This window comes from Columba livia, chromosome 7 (genome assembly GCF_036013475.1).
Source record: "Columba livia isolate bColLiv1 breed racing homer chromosome 7, bColLiv1.pat.W.v2, whole genome shotgun sequence".
Taxonomy (NCBI): domain Eukaryota; kingdom Metazoa; phylum Chordata; class Aves; order Columbiformes; family Columbidae; genus Columba; species Columba livia.
In genome coordinates, this window is record NC_088608.1 from 40,019,068 (window position 1) to 40,043,280 (window position 24,213).

At 43.5% G+C, this 24,213-nt stretch overlaps 1 protein-coding gene across 1 annotated transcript; it reads left to right on the forward strand.

The window, feature by feature from the left end:
- The first annotated feature begins 181 nt into the window (after positions 1–181).
- On the forward strand, positions 182–23,686 carry MPP4 (MAGUK p55 scaffold protein 4). Its single transcript, XM_005511318.4, is given in 22 exon segments — positions 182–354; positions 3,093–3,206; positions 4,695–4,816; positions 5,628–5,705; positions 6,417–6,497; positions 7,026–7,157; positions 7,300–7,381; positions 8,462–8,547; positions 10,209–10,280; positions 10,716–10,912; positions 11,761–11,825; positions 12,256–12,273; positions 12,812–12,850; positions 13,327–13,347; positions 14,492–14,506; positions 15,985–16,026; positions 16,813–16,983; positions 18,372–18,452; positions 19,804–19,897; positions 20,690–20,798; positions 22,353–22,487; positions 23,229–23,686. Coding segments are annotated over 21 exon segments (1,911 nt in total). The 5' UTR covers positions 182–354; positions 3,093–3,127; the 3' UTR covers positions 23,421–23,686.
- The last annotated feature ends 527 nt before the right edge of the window (positions 23,687–24,213 follow it).

The window sequence follows — 24,213 nt, forward strand, 5'->3', positions numbered from 1 at the left end:
GTATCACTCAGTGTCCTGTAGGAGTAACTTGAAATGAATTGCCAGAACTCCGTGATAAAACGTTTGCATCATAACCTCATAACTTCAGGGGTTTTTTTTGCCTCCCTTAATTTCCACTGCCTTCCAAAAGCAGTTTTATGATTTAACAGGAGAGAGGAAACGTGTTCTAAAAATAAGTATTAAGTGCAGTAAAAGTGACGGTAATGCCTTCTGCTTTTATAAGCAGATCAAGATAATACTTTTCCTGCTTGTACCTTTGATGTTTTTCTGTCCACAGAACAATCTGGAGGCGAACGGCTGCCTTTTTGCTCTGCTAATCCAGGCGATAAACCGCTGTGCGTTTAACAGAATTGGGTAAGGCCTTCACGGTGCAATCAGTGTCACACTGGGCTTCGCTGGTTGCTGAGGTGCTCGCATATCTGACGTTATCTTTTTTTAACCTTGTACACTGAATTATCTGGACACCTTCCTGTGTAACCTCATCTGGGTGTTCCTGCTCCATGGGGGGATTGCACTGGATGAGCTTTCCAGGTCCCTTCCAAACCCTGACAATCTAGGATTCTGTCTCTTGAGTGACCAGCTTGAATATTGAACTCTTTAAGAGTAACCTCATGTTACTGGGTAATCACAGCAGTACTTTCAAAGCGGTATCAAAAGCGATTTGAAATTCGATCAACTAGGCTGTCACAAAGATTCTGAGTTCCTTCAGACCTTTCAGATCCAGATTCCTGGTGCTCGGGGTACAAACGCACCGTGCACTGTTCACCGGGGCATTTCCACACTTGTTGGCAAAGACGGGCTCTGAGAATTCTGCGAAACAACCCCGGGCTGCTTTGTTTCCCATTCACAACACATTTTCAGTCTAAGGGAACAATATAAGTCAGTCGTAGGTTGTCACAGAAATTTGGGGGAAGGAATTTTGAAGAAAATTTTAGGCGGCTTATTTTTTGTACGTGACAAGTTCAGCGTGACGTGGATACGGATTAATTAGTGTGTGGCCTTCCTGAATTACTTAAAAATTCCTATTTTAAAATTTAAAGGAAAAAATAACAAGGTAATATATACTGCTTTTTGTAATGAGAGCTAATATAGGGCTTTTTTTTTTTAGATTAGCAAATAACTTTTTTGACACTGTCTCTAAAAGTATCAACCAGTTATAAATCCCCTGAGAGATATGGTGATACCAGAAAGGTGAGATGTGGGGATTTTCATTTGGGTTTGGTTTTTTGTGTGTTTTAATTCGCCATGAGGAAATAGAGGAACATAAAAAGTCTTTGTGGAACAAATCCTTCAAAGACCTTAAATTCTGACAGTGATAGAAATAGGGATCCTTTGTTGCAAAATCATGTCTTGCTCAGTGAAAATTCAGTGGAAACTGCAGAATCTTAATGGAACAGCTTATCATTGGTGCCATCTCGAGGCATACCAAGGATTAAGAGGGTTATTAGGGGCAGTCAGCATGGCTTTACCAAGGGGAAGTCATGATTGACCAACCTCATAGCCTTTTATGAGAATGTAACAAGGTGGATGGATGATGGCAGAGCGGTGGATGTGGTCTACCTTGACTTCAGCAAAGCCTTTGACACAGTCTCCCACAGCATCCTCACAGCTAAGTTGAGGAGGTGTGGTCTGGACAATAGAGTAGTGAGGTGGGTTGCAAACTGGCTTAAGGAGAGAAGCCAGAGAGTCGTGGTCAATGGTGCGGAGTCTAGTTGGAGGCCAGTATCTAGTGCAGTGCCTCAGGGGCCAGTGCTGGGGCCAATATTATTCAATATATTCATTAACAATTTGGACAAGGGAATAGAGTGTACTATCAGCAAGTTTGCTGATGACACCAAGCTGGGAGGAGTGGCTGACACGCCAGAGGCTGTGCTGCCATCCAGAGACCTGGACAGGCTGGAGAGTTGGGTGGCAAGTGTAGAGTCTGTCATCTGGGCAGGAACAACCCCAGGTTCCAGTATAAGTTGGGGAATGACCCACTAGAGAGCAGTGTAGGGGAAAGGGACCTGGGGGTCCTGGGGACAGCAGGGTGACCATGAGCCAGCACTGGGCCCTTGTGGCCAGGAAGGTCAATGGTACCTGGGGTGGGTTAGAAGGGGGTGGTCAGTAGGTCAGAGAGGTTCTCCTGCCCCTCTGCTCTGCCCTGGTGAGACCACACCTGGAATATTGTGTCCAGCTGTGGCCCCTCAGTTCCAGCAGGACAGGGAACTGCTGGAGAGAGTCCAGCGTAGCCACCAAGATGCTGAAGGGAGTGGAGCATCTCCCGTGTGAGGAAAGGCTGAGGGAGCTGGGTCTCTTTAGTTTGGAGAAGAGGAGGCTAAGGGGGGGCCTTATTAATGTCTGTAAGTATATAAAAGGTGAGTGCCATGAGGATGGAGCCAGGCTCTTCTCGGTGGCAAACAATGATAGGACAAGGGGTAATGGGATCAAGCTGGAACACAAGAGGTTCCACTTAAATCTGAGAAGAAACTTGTTCCCGGTGAGGGTGGCAGAGCCTGGCCCAGGCTGCCCAGGGAGGTTGTGGAGTCTCCTTCTCTGCAGACATTCCAACCCGCCTGGACACCTTCCTGTGTAACCTCACGTAGGTGTTCCTGCTCCAGCAGGGGGATTGGACTGGATGATCTTCTGAGGTCCCTTCCAATCCCAAACATACTGTGATACTGTGATCTTTCCTTTTTAATATTGTTTCAATAACAGCGGGGATTAAGCGTGATACGTTCTTGAATAGGATTATTTTCCAAGCTACCTTTATGCAAAACAAGCTTTGAATGTCTTTAGAAAAAGCTGTAACTTCCCACGGCAGTGCACTCAAACAGCTGGGGAACAGGCGATGTTAATTTAGATGGCCTCGTGAAGCAAGTAACGACAATTCCGTGAAGGAAATAACAAGTCATATTGCAGTCGAGGTTTTGCTGCATTTTGGATGCTGGTGAGTCACCAAATTTACAGGTGGGACTCGCGTGTCTAATTTACGCTTGCAACCTGTTGTGCTCTTCAAAGATGAATGGTTGCCCCTTCTATTTTCAATTCTGCTTTCTTCTCTATCTAAACCACCTGACGGCACCCTGATACAAATGTGCTCTTTTTGCTAGCTCCACATCATCCTGGGGAAACCCTCTTGGCGTGAATGCCGTACGCAGCGCGGGCGGAATCTCCCTGAACGAAGGCGAAGATGGAGGTGCCAACAGTCTGCACTCAAGAGAACGGTACTCCTCACTTTCACATCTGTTTCAAGGACATAGAAAACTGACAGGGTTTAATTCCTTAGTCCCTGTAGCTCTTCTTCCATTGAGTCGAGAGAGAGATGAGCTTCTGTATGGAACATCTTTATCACTTTGAGTGCTTAGATGTCTGCTTTCCAGAAACAGGTGATTCTTTGGATCCTGATGCACATTCCCAGGCTTTCCCAGTTGGATACTCAATAATTCAGCCTGAGGATTGAGGCAAAAGTTGCAGCTGCAGAAATTTAGCAGGCACATGCCTGTATAAAATACGTGCATAAAGCAAATACCGCAGTGAAACTCGAGTTCAAGACAGATCACGCGTAGGTGTTGGTAACATCGAGGCCTAGAGCTGAGACGGGAAACAATTAACTGTCAATGGCTATAAAAATGGTGCTCAGGAGAGAAAGAAGAGCTCCCGTGTCTCGGCTGCTGTGGGGCTGGGATGCTGGCAGCTGTTGGTATCGTCTGCAGGAGCGAGTGTTCAGCTGGATGAGCTTCACTTTTAAGAAGTTATTATTTTAACTTTGGCTGATGTAACTTTGGAAGCTCCTAGCATCTTGGGTTTATTTCAGCATTTGTTTTATTGCAATATTACTCATTGAAACGTGCCAAGTTTAAGGTTGTAAACAAATATGAAGAGAAGTCTCTAGTCACAATTGTATTGTGTGATTACTTTGGCACTAAAACGCAGAGAGCGAGCTTGTGCTTCCCAAAATATAATACACAAAATACTTTCCTTTGCCATTCAGCCGGAGTCAGACTCTTATGGTCTCGTTAAGAACCCTTGTAGCTTAATAAACCCAACTCCTGACTTAATAAATCCAACTCCTTGTATTCGGAATAGTGTTGCATTAGTGCTGGTATAGACATCACAATTCTCAGGAAGAGTGTCACAGATCAGATGTGATCTGTTGTCATTTCTGAAGTAAAACTAAATTCTATACACGCACAAAAAAACAGTTTGTATCTAGGCCTGCCTTTGCGTACCATCTTATCTATTTGTCTCCTCTTAATTTCTGCCTCCTTGAGATTTTTAGAAAGACACTGGATTTTTTTGGTTTTCCGCTGAATTAGAAAACCGCTCCTCACAGATCAAGTGCTGCTTCTAATAGTAAGAACCCCCTGCGGCGTGCTGGGTGTGTCTGTGACCATGGTACATATTTGGCAGGAGTTTGCGTTTCCATTAGTGATGTTCTCCAGCAGGTTTTCAAGAGTGGAGCAGAACAGATGGCCCAAACAGTGGGTCATCCAAAAAAAGCCTGTAAAATGAACAGGGCAGTTTTTAACATTTACCTCTTCTTAGCAGAGAGTTGATTGCAGGAAACAATGAGAGCAGACGGGAAAGGGGGGCATTTCTTGGCAGTCTAAACTGAGGAAAGGTGCTTTTCAAGGGCCTGAGTGGCCGTTCGGCTTCGGTTGGTCTTCTACTTGAAATGAAATGTCTTGCGCTTTTCTGTTTCTTGGGCTCAGGTGTGTCTCATGTTCTGACTCTAGTGCTACAAGAACTGAGTTTGCTCTGTAAAAGGGATGTCAATGGCGTTGGCATGTTGTACGACCTGCTCCGATCTCGCTGGCTGCAGGCGCTTCTGAAGGTAAAGTCACGTCCGGCTGGGGAGGCAAAGGCTTCCCAGAGCCATCTCTAGGGGACAGCGACATTATTTTGCAATGTCAGGACAATCATGCTTGTTTACACAAGGTGCTGACAGCCCCAACGGCAGTCCTAGCATCAGCAGGCAAGGTGAACAAAGCCACTTTTGCTCAGCTGTCTTTTCTGGTCTTAAATCTGCCTCTGGCTATACATCCCACTTTTGGGCATGGATGCTTGTGAAATCATATATTTTTTGTTTTTCCCACACTGATCTGATGTGCAGTTAGAGATTTTATGTTACAGAGCAGACTTTTGCCTGGTGTCTATTGAGCAGAATCGTTTCTCTGAGAAATTCTGTAGAGATTCTACACAAATTTTGCTTTTCATCTAACCAGGATTTTTTTAAATCTTTAGATTTTAAAAAAGAAAAGCTTGCAGTGGCTAAGAATGTCCATAAGGTCATTTTAAATACAGAAATTTATTTGAAGTTAAATTTACTTTGTTAATCAGGCTTGCAACTAGGGGAAGGAAGAGAATGAACACTGTCAGGCTATTGTGCTGTGTAATCAGCTTTTCTTATTGGAAGAATGAAAACTACAGCAGAACCGGGTAGCTGGAGGAGAATGTGGCAAGCCAGTTAATTATAGACCCAATTCCAGAAGCATCAAACATGAAGGATCGAGATTGCGAGTTCTTTGGCTCTGGCTGGGCTGAGAAATCCCTAGAAATACATCATTGTGCTCGGTGTGTTGTGTGCGTATCTGTGTGAACAGATCGTATCATCATCACGTTTTCTCTGTCCTGGCGTGCAACAGATGTACGAATGTCTGCAGCTGTACCTGGGAAAAAGGCCGGTTCCCGTCACGCCGCAGGCTCGCGCGCTGGCTCGGGAGGTAGGAGCTGCACACACAGGGGTTTGTTTTACCGACCCGCTCCCAGTCGGTCAGCTTAGCTGCAGATAACAGCGTTCTGAGACCTGGCTTGTGTCTCGGGGCTGAGTTCGCTATATAAACTCCTATATAAACTCCTCCCACGTTCGTCAAACTACTCGATAATAGCTCTGTGTTAATTGAGGAGGGGATAAGGAAGGCGTTCAGCCGCGAGCACCAAGCTGCACGAGCCCTGGCCAGTGCAATGAACACACAAATTATTTGTTCTAACCGCTGGCCAGATGTTTTTCTTCCCATGTAACGGTGTGGGTCAGCGTAATGGCTACAGTCAAGCACTCCGCCATGAGGATTTTGAAAAGCTTTTTGGATTTTCTGATCATAACAGCTGATTAATTCTTACATTTCTGAATTGGAGGGAGAGTTAATGACTAAGTGGAGAAATGGACACTGGTGATGAAATGGGTTGAAGCGCAGGAGAAAAAATGACTTTAGTAATACATCGCATTGGGCCTGGACTCAGTTAATCCTGGCTGGGTGTTGTGCAGCTGTGATCGTATTGTCCAGTTGCAGAGCAAACCGTGTTGGATATGCTGCGAGTCATGTAGCGCGGGGGCGTCTCACTCTTCCCGTCCCATCTTCCTGTGTGGTAGATTTAGAGCTTTCCAAGTTAATTATCCACCGGAACCAACCTCTGTGCTTTGTCTCGAACACCAGGTGGTGGAGTTACTGCGTGAAGCCCCTCAGTCTGGAGAGGTCAAAGAGCTGAGACGACTGCTGCGAGCCCCACACTTAAAGGCAAGTCCTGCTTAAGGAAAACGAGAAGTTTGCTTATAGAGTGATCTGCAGTGGGAAAGGAAAGAGGTGGCCCGCTCTTACCAAGCTGGCAAAGGAGGCAGAAGAGATGGAGTTTGCTAGTCGTGAGCTAAGCTGGTTGTGAAATCAGACGTGAACTGTGTGTGCGAAGTACCTGCAGTGAGCTGTGTGTTATTGCAGGGCTGTGTTTGACAGATTTCTTACAGAACTGATGTGGATGGATAAAACCCCTTTTTGTTGTGATTGCAAAACCTGCGTTCCTTATTCTGGAGCTCCAAACAGAAATGTTTCATTTTTGTAAGCTTCCAGAAGAAGCAGAGGGACAAACTGCTCTTAAAACTTGATTTCACAGTTTGAATTTCCAAGTGGAAAGAAGAAAAGTCAATGTGTGAAAGGGATCTATGTTCGTGTAGGAACTCACTCGCCGATTTCTGGCCGGGTGCTGTTTAAAGCCGCTCTGTTGCGTGGTCCTTGCTTACGGGCCGGTTGCTTTGCTGTTGTTTGTAACAGGCCTTGCTGTCCGCTCACGATACTGTGGCCCAGAAGGATTTTGAACCAACCCTTCCACCTCTGCCAGACAACATCCCTGAAAACGAGGAGGCCATGAGGATCGTCTGCTTAGTGAAGAACAACCAGCCCCTGGTGAGGGAGCTCACTGATCTCTGACCAGTTATTCTAACTCACACAAGCGTTGATCGTGCATATTGGTTTTCTTCGGGAATGTCACCGAGACTGTGTGTTCTTCAGTGATCCGCATGGCTTTTTCTCTGTTTTTATTTGCCAGGGTGCCACAATTAAACGCCACGAGATAACAGGTGACATAACAGTCGCCCGTGTGATCCACGGAGGGCTGGCAGACAGGAGTGGTACGTGCTCTTTCAAATAAAGTAACACAAAAACTTGAAATAAGATACTGGAATTAAGATAATAGCTTAGCTTCTGCAATTAGTCTTCCATTATAGAGCAAGATGTGTGCATTGGACAGCACTGTAAATCGTGATATGTCGCAGTGACTTTGATTCTGGTTCTATTAATTTTCATACGAATGTGCTATGTTTGAGACTGAGGTACAAATCCCGTTTTCATTGTGTATCCTTGACCCCAATACCTGGATAAATCTGTCAAGCGATTGATCAGGAATATTCCAAACTGCAGCGTAGTGTGAATACAAACAGCTCGTTCCCTAACGGAGAAATGGAAAACATTGGCAGTCTGTGATTCTATAGGATAATTGGCTTTAAGGAATACGTAGTAATATAGTACGCAGTAATACGTAATATACTTCATAGTAATACAACTCTACTAAACACTTTGGCAGCATGATTTGCTAAGACAAAGGACTCTGAGGAGTTTCCTTGTTACTGCTTCATCATCCTAGAAATGAATGTGTAATGGGAAATGTAACTAAAATGTAAAACTGAACTGTAATCAGTATAAAATAGTTCCTTTTAGTATAGACCAAGTACAGACAATACTTGATTCAGGTTCTAGTTTGGTTGAGGTTTTAATTGAGCTGAAGAAAAATGTGGAAGTAAATGATGTTGTGAAGACTGTGAAGGGCAGAGGAGTCCCAAGGCCTCCCGCTGCACTGGGCGTGTTTCAACCCAAGTCTCATGGGCTGTTAATATAATGGCTTTTGCTAGAATAGGCTCAGAAATTACTTTGGGAAATGGAGCTAGATTAAAAGGTTTCTGCTGCTTCTAAGTTGAATCATCAATAGATTGTAAACTGCTTGTATGGGGAGGTGGGAAGAAATAAGCAAGCGGCAGCTTGTGACCCACGGAGGCGTGCGGGCTGGTATCACCAGAATGGAAAGGCTTTCCCGCAGCCCAGGTGTGCAGGAGCTGCCTCCTCGACCCACCGTATACATGTCCCCGTCTCACCTCCCCGACATAATCCCGCTGCCTAAACCCCCTCTGCCTCTTTCAGCCTTGTTTTCGCTGCAGGGCTGCTGTACGCCGGAGACAAGCTGGTGGAAGTCAACGGGGTGCCTGTGGAGGGACTGGAGCCTGAGCAAGTCATCAGTATTCTGGTAGCAAATCTCGTTTCTACATTGTACCTTAAGAGTAATGCTGCTTCTTGCACGCGCACACACACACACTCCCTTGTAAAGGAGGAAGTGTGACATTTCTAATAGACAACTCACATTGTTTCCTTGCTGTGGGTGAAGTTCACAACTGCTTATGAAACCAGAATTAAATCTAATCTTCTGGACAGAAGTAAATGTAATTGTGGCTATTTCACCTGTAGCTTCTGCAAAAAATATTATTTATTCAGACTTCTTTCTTTCTTACTTCTTTCTTACTTCTTTCTTTCTTCTTTCTTTCTTACTTCTTTCTTTCTTCTTTCTTACTTCTTTCTTTCTTCTTTCTTTCTTCTTTCTTTCTTCTTTCTTTCTTCTTTCTTTCTTCTTTCTTTCTTCTTTCTTTCTTCTTTCTAACTTCTTTCTAACTTCTTTCTAACTTCTTTCTAACTTCTTTCTAACTTCTTTCTAACTTCTCTCTTTCTTCTCTCTTTCTTCTCTCTTTCTTCTCTCTTTCTTCTCTCTTTCTTCTCTCTTTCTTCTCTCTTTCTTCTCTCTTTCTTCTCTCTTTCTTCTCTCTTTCTTCTCTCTTTCTTCTCTCTTTCTTCTCTCTTTCTTCTCTCTTTCTTCTCTCTTTCTTCTCTCTTTCTTCTCTCTTTCTTCTCTCTTTCTTCTCTCTTTCTTCTCTCTTTCTTCTCTCTTTCTTCTCTCTTTCTTCTCTCTTTCTTCTCTCTTTCTTCTCTCTTTCTTCTCTCTTTCTTCTCTCTTTCTTCTCTCTTTCTTCTCTCTTTCTTCTCTCTTTCTTCTCTCTTTCTTCTCTCTTTCTTCTCTCTTTCTTCTCTCTTTCTTCTCTCTTTCTTCTCTCTTTCTTCTCTCTTTCTTCTCTCTTTCTTCTCTCTTTCTTCTCTCTTTCTTCTCTCTTTCTTCTCTCTTTCTTCTCTCTTTCTTCTCTCTTTCTTCTCTCTTTCTTCTCTCTTTCTTCTCTCTTTCTTCTCTCTTTCTTCTCTCCTTCTTCTCTCTTTCTTCTCTCCTTCTTCTCTCTTTCTTCTTTCTTTCTTCTTTCAAGAAGTTACAAAATGTGCTGAAGCAGGGTGACTGAGCTTGTAAGCTGCACACCTCCCGTTGCAAAGGGCAGTGGTGACCATTGTTATCAGAAATGTCATGGAGAAATGTGTGAGCCGTCCCTGTCACTCGCTCCTCATTTCACCAGTCAGTAAGGTGTGTCTGCACCATCAAGTTGTCTCCTTTATTTCTCTGCTTGCACTGTTTCCACGTACGAGAAATACAAACTCTATCGAAATGCTTAATTCTTATAGATTTGTGTTGTTTCCCCACCCCTCTTTACGTCACTTGTCTAGCCAGACCTTGCCAGCAATTTAAATTCGATTTCAGTGTAAAAGTTTGGTATGAACTCATGTTGAAATTATATAGATTTACAATGAAACACAGATTTCATTGAATTAAAAATAATTAGTGAGACTTTGAAGCTTCATTCTTGACTTTCCTTTAGGAAAAATATACAATATTGACATACTGACTGCGTAAATTCTATTTGTAATATAGACATTATCGTAGCCTCAGAGCCATGCTGAGTTAAGTTTGTGCTGCCGGTGTTTGGTGATTTGTGTTAAAAACTTGTCCTGTTTTAATCCTTTTTTTTAATCATTTAGGCCCTGTCTCAAGGGACAATTATGTTCAAATTAATTCCGGTTTCCGATCGGCCTGTCAGCAACCAAACAACAGTAAGAGCCATTCTTTTACCTGGGTCGTTACTGCATTTCCCCCAATAACCTGACACAAAGAAGTGGTTTGCTCAGGAGTTTGTTGGAACCCTTCGAGCGTTCCTTGCCTTCATGGCCACCTCTCAGCTGCCATCAGTATCTGCTGCCGACGCAGTAAAGATAACAACCTGAAATATAGTTGTGGTAAAGGTAATGAAGACATTGTCAGGTTGATCTACAGGTTGACGGTCAATTCTTTTCACAATGTATGAGATTTTATCTTTTTCCCTCCCTTAGCGTAGCAGATGGGGTTTGGGGCTTGATCTCGTTTTTAAAATGTGACTTCATCCTGAATTGACTCACGTCGCAGCAAGATCTGGCCTTGCGATTACAAAGCTCGCGTTGTATCCGTTCTAAACGTGGCTTCCACCTACTCCTGGCTGTTTTCTTTACCAGCTCTATGTGCGAGCGATGGCCGATTACTGGCCCTTGCAGGATCCTGCCATACCGTGCGCAGATGCGGGTTTGCCTTTTAAGAAGGGTGAAATACTCCAGATTGTGGACCAGAATGATGCTCTCTGGTGGCAGGCCAGGAAGGTTTCAGATCTCAGTGCCTGTGCTGGACTTATACCCTCAAATCATCTTCTTAAAAGGTAAAGAAGCCTTAATTTTGCTGATTTCTGGTTCAACAATTAGCCAGTTATTCAGACTTTGCTATTTAGAATTTTCGTAAGTTATATAGCAGTGTCATTCAAAGTGACATCTGACAAACATCTTTCCTCTTTCCATTCTCTGGCTTCTTGCTCTCCTTCCATTAAGAGTCCCTCTGTGAGAACAAGCTTCTGAAAGCATCTTCAGCGTCTTAAATTGCCATGGGAGAAGTTTGCAGCTGCTGCCCAGACTGTGCCAGTTGCTGGGACATCTAGTGCAGCGGAGCAGCTGAAAGATGGGGGAAATTAAGGGCCCTGTATCAAGAAATTAAGGGCCCTGTATCAAGAAATTAAGGGCCCTGTATCAAGAAATTAAGGGCCCTGTATCAAGAAATTAAGGGCATAGCTATATCAAGAAACAGTATTATTTAAAGATATCCTGTGAGGCATGAGTGACCTCTGCAGTCAGAACTGAGTAGACCAGATTAAAAGAGAGGAAAAATACTCTCCAAAACCAACCAACTGAACCAAAACATGCTCAAGGAAGAATGAGGATCCCTTACCAACACATTCTCCTCCTTCCCGGAGTCATTACCCACAGTATGGTTTATTCTCCTGTCCTTATATATAAACTCAAAATACTCTAAATACTTTTGGGCTGCTGATGTGGAAGTTGCCTTTAAGCAGTCCTGATAGCACATGGGCTTTTTTCCAGCACTTTGCAGTGGGCTAAACCACTGGGGATGTTTCCTTTCTTGGCATCTCTGTCAGCACACTACTGATTGTTCTCATGTGTAGCGTGCTTGGGGGTGGTTTGGTTCTTTAACTGTGATACATTTATTTCTATGTAGGAAGCAACGAGAATTCTGGTGGTCTCAGCCTTTCCAGCCTCACCTCTGTCTGAAATCGTCGATATGTGAGTGAAAAATTACTTGAATGGGTAGAGTAGGAAAGAAAGGTCTTGTCTGTATCTCCAGGGGCGCTGAAAGAGAAGTTCATGCAACTCAGTTTAATTCCAGGACGTTGTTTCTGGAGTTGTATTGTAACCTCAGAAGTGCGCTAACTGTCCCCAGGAAAACAGCGTGCTGGTGGCTGTACCTGGAGTGCTGCTGCTGGGGGCTCTGACTGTGAGAGGCTGTGAATTCAGCTCCTCCTGCAGTTGGTGAGACCCAGGCATGGATAAATGTACTCGTATAAGCTGCATTTTTCTCTTGTGATAATTCCTAGATTGTGTTTTATTGCCTTAGTTTCCTCTCACACTGATTGCTTTGTTCATTAGAGCTGGAGCTCTCTTTCACCCTAATTTTATTGCATTTTAACTGCTTCAATGGATGTGCTGTGGGCAGTGAGCACTGTGGAAGAAGGTAGGAGCTCATATCTGGGCAATATTGCATTCTGGGGCTCTGTGGGGAACTGCGGGAGCAGAGATTGCCCGAGCCCACCAGGCTGCAGTTCAGGGGTCTGAATTGATGTGGTCTGGGATGGAGAGGGAGCCGAATCAATCTTTTCCTTCCTTGTAAAAATAAGAATAAAATCAACCAAAGAGAACACATTCCTTGAGTGGAACGCTTCCAAAGCTGCAGGAGAGAAAGGAGTGAGTGGAATATTACTTCCTGCCACGGTAATACTTAATAAATAGATATCTACAGGATAGACAGAGTGAGAATTCAAGTTAGACGTGTTTGCCTCTCTGCCAAAGGCCATTTAGAGCACCAGTTTAAGAGCTTTTTGCTCACTAAAGATGGGGAACGTGGGTATGTTGGAGTTACCATAAAGATGTCTAAAGCGGATCTGAGTTTCAAATATTTTCTTCTGATGTCTGAGTTCAGTCTTGTAAGATCTGTCAGGTTATTTTCCTCTAATTCAGATGATTTTCTTCTTTGTCTTTGTGTTGGTCCTTAGAGGATGACATGCAGATTGATGAGAAGTGTGTGGAAACAGGTAACAGAATCGCTTCAGACCGCTCCCTCTGCTTCAAGGTAGCAGCTAGTTAAAGCCTGGCTTAGTGTCCCAGATAAAAACTGTCATGGTGAACTTAATGGCAGAAAATCTTTTTCATACCCTGGAAACCTTATATTAGTGTATTAAAATGAGCTTCTTGCAGTTCTGGTGTACAGTGCTTATAGTGCTGTGCCAAACAGAGGGACTGCCCCAAAAGCATCTGCCTGGATGAGGTCCAGCTTCTGTGGTTTGGGACCACGGCTGTAATGTTACCAGTTTTTGTCTCCCAGCAGTTAATTCAAGCATGGTGAGCTGGATCTCATCACTTCAGTGTAGAGGGAAGTGGGGAAAGTATGCATGAGGCAGACTGATAGGAGCTGGAAAATTTATTTCAGAGTCTGAGATTCTGTAGGAGGAAAAGAATTTAAGTTTTGACTTTCTTTTTAATACCTTTGCTGTCTGGATTACTAAACAAGATGAAGAAACATTTGAGTCTGGTAAGTTCCTCTGACCTAACTCCAAATTCCTTGCTATTGTTCTGCCGTGAGAAGGGTGTCCAGAGACAAGCACGTGTCTTAAAAACAAGCAGGCGATGAAATCCAGAATGCCACCTTAGCTTTGGAAGCCATTCTGAGTTCTTGCTCGCCAGTTCCCTTAGTGGTAATGTCTTTGTTGTCATCCCCAAACTGTGTTTCTGCTCGTGCCCCAGTACCAGACCTGACAAATGCTGCTGGGTTGTACTGGTGCAGGCTGTGACCGCGGGGCTGCACTCACGTCACGGGTAACGGGATTACCTGGATCCACGTGCCTGTGGCAGCTGATGTGCTGAACAGGAGAGCTGCTCTGGATTCCTCTTGGTGTGCGTGCCTGGCGCGCAAGAAACAAAAATGCTTTCGTAAAATGAATGATTTTGGTATAAAATGGGCAATCAATCAGTACTTCTTTTAAACAAGCTGGTTTTGGAGTGGTTGGTTGGGTTTTTTTTTGGAACAGCTGCCTATTTACAGCATATTTAGAGCTCTGAGAAACTTAAGTCTTCTAAAATAGATAATTTCTCCACTAAAATAAATCTACCGCTGCTAAACATCTTGTTTGAGACCGTGGGTAAGCTTGTGGAGAGGGTGTCATTCCACCTCGCGGCTGCTCTTCTCCACAAGGTTCCCACTCACCAGCCGGATCTGCTGCTCTCGCCCCAGGTTTGGTGTCTCCAACCTGCCGAGCGATGCCCGGAGCGTTCCAGGCAGAACCAGCGCGGCCAAGGGCAGCGGTTGGTTTTCAGGTGGAATGTTCCTGGTGCCTGCCCAGGGATTGCTCCTGCACACCCCGCTCTCTGCTGCAACCAGGGGGATGAAGCTGCAAATATCTGCTCTCCTGCATTTTGCTGAAAATTAACCAGTAGAACATCCGCATGACGTATTTTGCAACTGCGATGCTGACACAGATGCTGTAGCCGAGCCTCTCATTCATTTGGAACTGAGAATTCATGGCTCAAATTGTGGGCATATTTTAAATTTAAAGCCAGCAGTACCCGTTTCCTAAATTTCCTACGTGCATTGGATGATGCCGGTTGGATTTTTCTTAATCTTAGTACAGGCTGTCTTCTCAAAACTAATTGTTTTATGTCTGTCTCTGAACGTGCAGAGGAGCTTAAAGAAGGTAACATGTTTCTTTCTCTCCTTTTTTTTTCCTGTAAGCAGTAATGTGTTAGAACTTCTGTGTTCATTGCGTTACCAGGAACTCCCACTCCTTTTCCACTACCCGGTAGCTGAATTGCTTGTTCCCTGTAGGATTCCATACTGCACTCCGTAGCAGAGAACAGAGGGTAGATAAAGCAGAAATACTCAGAAGTATTTGCATGACAGCTTGAAAGACCTGAAGATTGGAATGAAACAGGCGTGCATTGGCTCAACAGCTGAGCTTTGTCCTGGATGAGCAGTTTTGTGCCAAGCAGGTTTTTACTGCAGCCATAAATAAGGAGTTAGTCCATATAGAAACATAGGAATAAAATGCACTTTAAAGGTACGAGTAATGAAGAGCATATAGATGTGAAAGAAGAGTAACTAAGATTAGTTTTAATACTTACAACTGTAACAATCAAAGAATCTAGTGCTAAAAGACAATACATTTCATGCTTTGCAAATGAAAATAGTGTTCTTGCCTTGGTTAAGAATTGCTGCCTGAAAGGCTGTGCCTATGTTGATCTTGTTCTTGCTTTGCCAAGGCCTCAGTGAGGGGAATACACAGTGTGGATAACTACAGGCACGACTAGAGGGGAGTTAGGAATCCTTCTTGAAGAGAAACCTAAATACTGCCGACACCATTTGTTTTTCTTAGTTATTTGCTTTCAAATCCCCTTTATAAAACAGTGTCTAAACCGTTAGAGCATTGATCTATCGGGAAATAAATCTCTTTTGAGCCTTAGAGGGGAGATTTAATTCTTAAAAAGAAAATGTGTAGAGGTTTAAAAGGCTCACCTGAATGATTAAGCCTTCCCAGGGAAGAGCAGCAGAATGGGGCCAAAACAGAGTGGAGGAAACAGGTTAGTCTGGGATGTTGAGGCACAGTTATCACTGATGCAAAGGTGCTTAGAAAATGGTACAAAATGAGGCCCTCATTCTGCCAGCCAGATCCGAGCGGATGCACGGTGCGTATTCCAAGCACACTATTGGGCAGAAACTCAGTTATAAGTACCTTGTTTCTGATTTTGAGCTACTGACTTGTTAGTTATTGTAATGTTATAACTAAAGAATTCCGTAAGGTAGGTTTCGCCTCAAAAGCTTCAATTTTGTGAAGGTTTTTGCACTATAAGTATTTCAAAACATTATCCAGCATCTAGTTACATTAGGAACAAAACAATGTTGAGTTTCACAGCTAATTTAGAAAATACCAAGACTTTCTAAGTTTAATTTTTATCTTACAGAAATATTGGTCCTTTGAATTGGTCGAGTGAAATATTTGAATATTTCATATTATGGAGTATTGTGCTTTTTTTACTAGATTAGGTGTAGTACTTCCATATGTTTGCCGGAACGCTGTTTTTCATTGGGATCAGCAATAATAGGTAGCCGTGTAGCTCTTAAGCTTTCACAGTTCCTTTTTATTTATTTCATGAGTATTTGTTCTTTGTATTCTAGAAGAGGAAGAATTTGGTGAATTTGGTCACCGAGTCTTTATTGGTACGCAGTGACTACAGATAAGTAAGGTGTTTGGGGCTCGATCCTAGATCAAGCGCTTGTCTGAAGTTAAGTAAAACACTTTGCTCTTTATTTCGCCTCAAGACTTACTGAATTGAATTCTGCTTGCTCTGTTTCCCAGACCTCAAGAAGTCACTTTCCTCCTACGAATGCTGCTTCTCTCCCTTTAAATCTCTCTTCCTGTTAGGTTTCTACTGAGACCTGGCCACTACTATTTTAACTTGACTGGCTGTTAAGATTTCCCTTACTTTGTGATTCATTTTGCTAGACCATAATGTTCTGTTGTCTGTCATCCCCGGAGGGTAAAGTAGACCTAAAAGGGAAGTTTTCAGAGCTGGAGGGTAAGGTGGAACAACAATCCGCTCCCTCTTACCAAACCACAGCGACCTTTAAAATATTTGGGTTCATTCTGGAGGCTGGAGCAAATGCTCCAGATTTGCTTTAGGAGAGTGAACCAGCTGCACTATCAAACCTGTTCCCTAGCGACGCTTTATGTGACGAGAAACTTCTTCAGCTCGTTTGGGGGATCTTTAATTCTGTGCTGGTTTTCAGGTGACTTTCAGTGCGATTTGACCTCTTTAGCTGTGTTTTTAATGCTCAGAGATTCTACCAAGCTGACACACCGAATGCAGCAACAAAATTCCCTTTCACCCTGCCAAAAGCTCTGAAAACCCCACTATGTCGTGTGGCTTAGGAAGAGTCACTCCAAAGCCCCGGTTGCTTGCACCTGGGGTGTATTTTGGGTGCTGATGTGTTTGCCCGTTGCAGCCGGGTTCCGCAGGAGCATGCGCCTGTCCCGCAGGAAATCCCGCGCCGCGCAGCCCCCGTGCCCCGCTCGCTGCCCCGGCAGCTGCTACAGCACCCTCGCAGCCCCCTATGAAGAGGTGGTTCGCTACCAGCGGCACCCCGCCGACCGCAACAGGCTAATTATACTAGTGGGTAAGAGCTTAATTACTTCCTGCTGCAAATTTCGCGACCTGTAACGTAGGGGAGGAACCGGTCAGTCGTGCTCTGAGCCGCCGTGGTTTCCCGCTGCCGGTTGCGGTGGTTCCAGTCTCTGCAAGTCACTCTCTAAGCAGCATTTCAAGAGTGCATGTCTATAATTTGACCTCATTATCGGATTTAAAGTTTAACGTCTCTATCACCTTTGCTTGCAAAAGTGGATGTTTTGTTTGAGTTTTAAGTCCTCGGAAGAAATCATCCAGTTGTGAATGCTGGTTGATAATGGATTTCACTAGGGAAGCGGTTCAGTTTTATATTCAGTTGATGTTGTCCCAAAAAGGTGGGATGGTTACTGGGTGTGCAGATACCAATTCACACGCTGGGTTGAGGTGTTTGCTTTATTGGCAGTTCTGTGCAGAAAAGGGTACCAGGCGATCTTTTCGCCCAGCCAGGAAATAATTTCCCACCAGGAAATAATCACAAACCACATTTCTATGTTACTCGCAATATTTACACATGGTTAGGCCTACCTAAAGTTGTTGAGTTCAAATTTTTCTTGCCTCGGTTCAAAAGATGCACTAAACATAAAATCTTCTAGACATCCTCAGCAAGTAGGGGTCTCCTTCTGGAAGTAAGTAGCCTTCAATGAGGAGGTGTGGTTTCGTATTAAAAATGAGGATAGTTCACCAAAGTTCACAAACACCCAATGTCATAGATTGTTACTATGTGCATATTTTTCAAGCTTTATTTCTGGGTTTGTCCTTCAAGCTCCCATCTTAAGTAACCAATTCCAGTTTCATTTGAATCACGTTCTTTGTTTTGTGGTCTGCTTTGATGTTCTGTAGAATTCCATTGAACTGAGCAGAGGCATCAGGGACCAGTACACAAAGTGATGAGCAACTGTAACTTACCAGAAAACATCTTTACTTGGAGCCATTTTTGCAGCCAGAGATAAATGCATGGATATGGCAATGGCTAGAAAAACATTTAGTTTTAAACTCCAGCCTAGGAAAATCTCACCTGTGGGCCATAGGGAAAGCTAAAGAGAGGAGTTGAGTACCGCTTGCTGTAGGAAATAGTGCATTGGGTGTGCTGCAGGCTCTGCAGCGCTCTTTAGTGCCGGCCATGGGAAGGAATGATGCTGCTGTTCTGCAGTATTTTATTTTATTTATTTACTTTCTTTTAAACTGAGATTGCTGAGTTGCCTCCTGGGTATGCCTATATTTGCTGGGAGGTGATTTGTAACCTGAATCAATCGAGATGCTTCGGGTACGTTTTTTTTTGGAAATTATATACATTTCACTTGTGTGTGTGCAATGTGTTAGAAAACGGGGCCGTGGCTGCCAGAGGTGCCTCTGATAGGAGTCGCTTGTCCCGTGTTCCAGGTCCTGCCGGAGTTGGTGTGAACGAGCTCCGGCGAAGGCTGATCGCCAGCAACCCCCGCGAGTTCCGAAGTGCTGTACCGCGTACGTAACGTTCCTCCTCTTTCCTCAAACACCGTTAGGAGGCGTCAAGTACCTCCCTCTTGCCTCGGTGTATTCGTATGCTCTTGCCTGGATAGCTGGGGTTTTTTGTGGCTCTACTGCAAGCCGGAGTCATTTGCTTTTATAACGGTTTGTTTAAAATACTGTCTTTCTCCTTATTTTGGAAAATCAGCCACAGGTATTTCCAAGTTACTTCTGAAACCCTTAAAGCTTGATGCCTGCATGATTTTGTTTCATCTCGATGTTTGCTTTTCGTCCATTTAAAAGGATATTTGAAGTTCATAGTGTTCAAGCGATTAGATATGAGAATCAAGGCAACAGAAGTTGGTGCTTAATAGGCTTGGCAGCTTTCCTTATTAGCCTTCTAGTCTCAGATGAGACACAGCTTAATTTCTGACGTAATAACAAGTTGTTTCTACCTGCGCTCATTTGGATAGCCAAACAGGAAATGTATGAATCTGAAGCTAGCTGAAAATTCAGGAATTCTTCTGTGCTTAAGATCCCAGGTGTGGGGAAGGTGCAAGTCTGGGAAGGCTTGTGGGATGTTTCTGAATGAACTTGGATGAGTTTTACCTCAGAGGAGTAAGAACAGTTGTGCAACCAGTTCTAAAGGACTTTCTCATTGTTTTGAGTCACAGATACCTGGATTAAACCATTCTCCTTTTATTCCAAGAAATACAGATGTTCTCTGCTAATTTGCAAGGACTTTTTGCTCTGGATTACCAAATGGAAACAGCCCTTCTTATTACTCAGTTCCAGAAGGACAGGGAACTGCTGGAGAGGGTCCAGCGTAGGGCAACAAAGATGATTAAGGGAGTGGAGCACCTCCCTTATGAGGAAAGGCTGAGGGAGCTGAGCCTCTTTAGTTTGGAGAAGAGGAGGCTAAGGGGGTCCTTATTAATGTCTATAAGTATATAAAAGGTGAGTGCCATGAGGATGGAGCCAGGCTCCTCTCAGTGGCAAACAATGATAGGACAAGGGGTAATGGGAGCAAGCTGGAACACAAGAGGTTCCACTTAAATTTGAGAAGAAACTTGTTCCTGGTGAGGGTGGCAGAGCCTGGCCCAGGCTGCCCAGGGGGGTTGTGGAGTCTCCTTCTGTGCAGACATTCCAACCCGCCTGGACACCTTCCTGTGTAACCTCATCTGGGTGTTCCTGCTCCATGGGGGGATTGCACTGGATGAGCTTTCCAGGTCCCTTCCAATCCCAAACATACTGTGATACTTATGAAAATACTGATTTTTAGTCCTTCGCAAAAGCTGCCTCATTTTCATTTATAAAGTTTCAATAATTGACTTGCAGCTGATACTTTTGTGTGTGTCTCTCCTTTCAGACACCACTCGTGTTCAGAAGAGTTATGAAATGAATGGGCGTGAATATCACTACGTATCAAAAGAAACTTTTGAAAACATGGTGTATAGCCACAGGTAACTAGGAGAGACAAATTACCTTTTTGTTGCGCAAATGTCGCATGATCCGAGAAAAGACAGTTTTGCAGTTAGGTCTCAAGTGTGGCCTCCTCAGCTCATAGTTACTATCCATGTTTGGTGTAAATTCTGGTCAAACTACTCAAGCCAATTGCTTCCAAAACTGTGTGCAGCTGCAAATAAGCTCCTCTACAATTAATGTCAGAATCCTTCTAAAGGAAGGTAGGATCTTGAGGCCTGAACTCATTTGACGTGCTTGTAAGTTCTGAGTTTAACCCTTCTGGAAGCTGCACTGACTTCTAAAATGGAACACGTCAGTCAGACCTACTCATGATCTCCATCTCCAATGCAAAACCTCTGCACCAACCATTCAAAGGTGTCTGCTCCTTCCTATGCATCAATAATCCCCCTGCTAAGAGAGCCCAGCTCAGCACCGGAACCCACGCTCCCTGAGCTGTGCCAAGTGCTTTGAGATATTCTGATTCGTGAAGTTATTAGGACTATATAAATGACAAGCACTTTGTTGTTAGAATTGCAACCTCTAAACGCATAATTTGTAACAAGGAGATGAGTGAAAAATTCATGCTTTGGAGATGTCGAACTGCAATGGTTCCGGTCTTGTGCCCAGTGTAGCGGGGAAGAGCGAAGGGGGTGTTCGTTTGTCACTGTGTTCACTGTTTTATGATCATTCAGTCTTGATCACTGGATTACATTTGAAGATTTCACCCTTAAAGGGAACCCTTGGAGACTCAAGTGCTCTTTCCTTTTCCTTCTCGCTCACCGCTGTTGCAGAATGCTGGAATATGGGGAGTACAAAGGGTACCTGTACGGTACCAGTATCGATGCAGTGCGCACAGTCCTAGATGAAGGGAAGATCTGTGTCATAGATTTAGAACCACAGGTGAGTTTAACGGGGCAGGAACTCTGTTTTTTATCTCCTGGAAGGAAAAAATAGTTCTCTGTACATTCTTGAGCTATTGGAACAGTGTTAGTTGCTTTGTCTTATCTCTTATTAATAAGAGATTATTCTCTGCATAGGTCTGGGAGGGGGAATACTACAGTGACAGGTTTGTACGGATCAGTATAGTTCATTTGTTTCCAAGTCAGCAGCTGCATTATCAGGTGGAATGGTACAGAAATGAGTTTTCACACTTGCTTAAAGCAAGGATCATTCTTCCATGCAGAGACTGTCATATAGGATTTCCTCCTCCTCTAACCCCTCTTAGTTGAGAGCCTGTCCTTCAGTTAGCAATCTCTCAACACCCTTTGGTAAAAGGAGCAACCGTTAAGGTAATCAAGCAAATTATACATTTATTTCTCTTCAGAATTAATTGAGCAGCTGGGAGTAAGCTGCTGGCGCGCACGACCAAGCAGCGCGACGGGAACCTCCAGCCAGCGCTTGCTGTGTTGGCCGCCGCTTCTCGGGGGCCACAAGTCGCAAATGTTGGCTATTGATCTTTTGAGGTCCCTTCCAATCCCAAACATACTGTGATACCGTGATTGACGTGTGAGCAAGGGCAGCTTGCACAGCTTCCACACGTGCCCTAGCCGACGTCGGCACGAGCTGCTGCAAGTATTAGGGTGATTACCAGATGTTTCTGTGCTGGGCACTGCAAAAAAACTTTGAATGCAATCTTGGCATTCTTCTGTATTTTTTTCTTAATTACTTTTTTTACCTCTTACCAAACGGCTAAAAGGGGCAGATTAGGCCATGCTTCAAGTCTTCAGTTCACATCTAAATATGTTCTTGGGTTTCTTCTGCTGTGCTTCTCCTAAACAAGAGGGGCGGGGGGGGCAAGTAATCTGGCCACTGCAACAGATGTGCCACTATCGGGTTCTTAGTGTGTGGCTTCAAAGGACAAGTTTTGGGAAGGATATGAAGTAATGGCACGTAGCTACTGTTCTGTAACTGCTGTAAAGTAGGAGAATTACTACCAAGTTGCACACTTGTGTTTTCAATCTGGTGGCTTGGCCAACTTTACATTTCTTGTTCTATTTTTTTTTTCTAGTTCCCTCTGCTGCTTTGCAGTAGTTTAAAAATGCTTATTAGCATCAGGGAATGCTGCGCAGCACAACAATTTCCGAAAGCAGGATACTTTTTGCCGCTATGGAGCAATAAAGGTGTACTTTAAAACAAAAACAGATTTCAGATTTGTCTTCAATATTGATAGTAGAGATCTGTTAATGAGAGATCTGTTAATGACAATGCTCAGTCACTCACTGGAGCTGAAAGCATCTCCTAATAAGGTTACCAAGTGGAATTAAGTGATTGGTACGCTACAGTTCTTTAACAATGTCTGCTCCAGGGATTATTAGTGAGGTCATTTTAAAGTAGGTGTTCCTGAAAAAGATTACTGCTAAGTCTGGAGATAACAGCACCTTGTAAACAATTGGGAGTAAAACTGGGATGAATACGCTTGAAATACTTTAACTTCTTTTTACTCTTGATTGGCAGGGTATACAAGCAGCCCGGACTCACGATTTAAAGCCCTACATTATATTCATCAAGCCATCTAGCATAAGCTGCATGAGGCAGACTCGGAAAAATGCCAGGATCATTACAGATTATTACGTGAACATGAAATTCAAGGTGAGATTTGGGAATGGAAGAGACTGAGCTTATTATTCTTAGATTGCGTTTAGAATATTATGCATTCTACTATGTTACTATGATAACTCTTTAAAAAAGATTATTATGTCTTTAGGATCAAATCTAAATCATTGTTGTCCCTTTCTGTTTGGGTTGTTGGGATTTTTCCTCCCCCTCCAGGTTTGTTTAAAGCAGAAGGATTGTAATTTGTACCCAGGGGACTGAGGCATTTTGCTTCCAAATGTCTTTAAAGATAGGCTATGTCATATATTTTTGTTTGAATTAACTGCCTTGTGACAAGATTTGAGTCAACACATACATTCCCTGTTTGCACTGAAATATCTGGAATGTGTTTCATTCAGTAATTTAATCAAATTTTTTGTGTTATTTCATGTAGGCTTAATGACAGCATCTATGTCGACTCTACACTAAGTTCTGTAGATAAAACAGATTCTTCTTGTAGGAAACGCGTATCTTGTATTTCCATTGTGTCTAGTGCATCGTCACAATTGTTTCCATGCAGATCAGAATCAAGTTTAGCGTCTTAAAATTTTGGAGGTGTCAATCCAGCACTGTATCTGGAAATGAATTGTGATGGCTATGGCAGAAAGAAACACACAAAATGTGGAGTGAGAACACAAGCATTAGTGGATTTGCCTTCCAGTCCCTCACGTCCTCTGCCAACACTTGTCACCAGAATAACCTTCCTAACGCTTTCTGGTCTTACTCTGTCTCTCACAGGAAGAAGATTTGCAGGAGATGGAAGATTCAGCTAAGAAAATGGAAGCTCAGTTTGGTCAGTTCTTTGATCAGGTGATTGTGAATGACGATCTACAAGAAGCATCCGCACAGCTGCTGTCCGCGGTCCATCGGGCACAGGACGAGCCCCAGTGGGTCCCTGCGATATGGATCTGCTCAGAGACTCAGCCCTAATTCTGAGCAGCAGGCAGCTTCTGAAAGATTACAGCTTATGTTTCACTTCAAGAATAATCCTAATGTCAGGATTGCAAGAATTTATCTTTGTATGTGAGGGATTTGGAAGAGGATTAGGAAAGAAGCTGCTACAGGACATATAGTCACACAATGTTCTGTGTAGCTCTTCAGCTTATGTTACAGTTGCATCCACTTTTATACAAAAAAAAAGAATATTGTGAGCACTCAATTACAAGAATAAAGAAAAATTTATTTTGTTGCATGTATCTGCATAATTTGCTTGTACATAGCTAAAGAAATTCCCTTTTTTTTTTTTTTTTAATTACAGTAATTCTGGTACTGTGATACCTGTGCATTCTGGAAGCCTTACTCACAAACAATATTTGGTCAGTATGCTCTCTTAGCATGCTGTCTCTGAACCAAGAGTGTTATTTGGAAGGTATTGGTTTGCTGCTTATCCTTTTTACCATTTTAGATGAGAGTGGTGGTGTCACAATAAAAATGATACTGGAAACCACCCTTACCTTCACAAGACATGTACCATGTCTTGTCTTTTGTTCCATCAGCTCAAGTGAGTAAAAACTGGCAGAGCAACTGCTGGAACATGGGAAAGAAAGTCAGAAGCCTCTTTTCCTTTTGATTTGCTCTACAGCAGCATGTTATCTTCATCCCACAGTGCTGTTGGCCTACCTTACCTTACAGGGAAGCCAATAAAATCAATTTAAACAGTCTAGAAAGAGATTATTCAAAGCCAAATATTGCAGCTACCAGTATGCCTGCTTGTTCTAGAGTC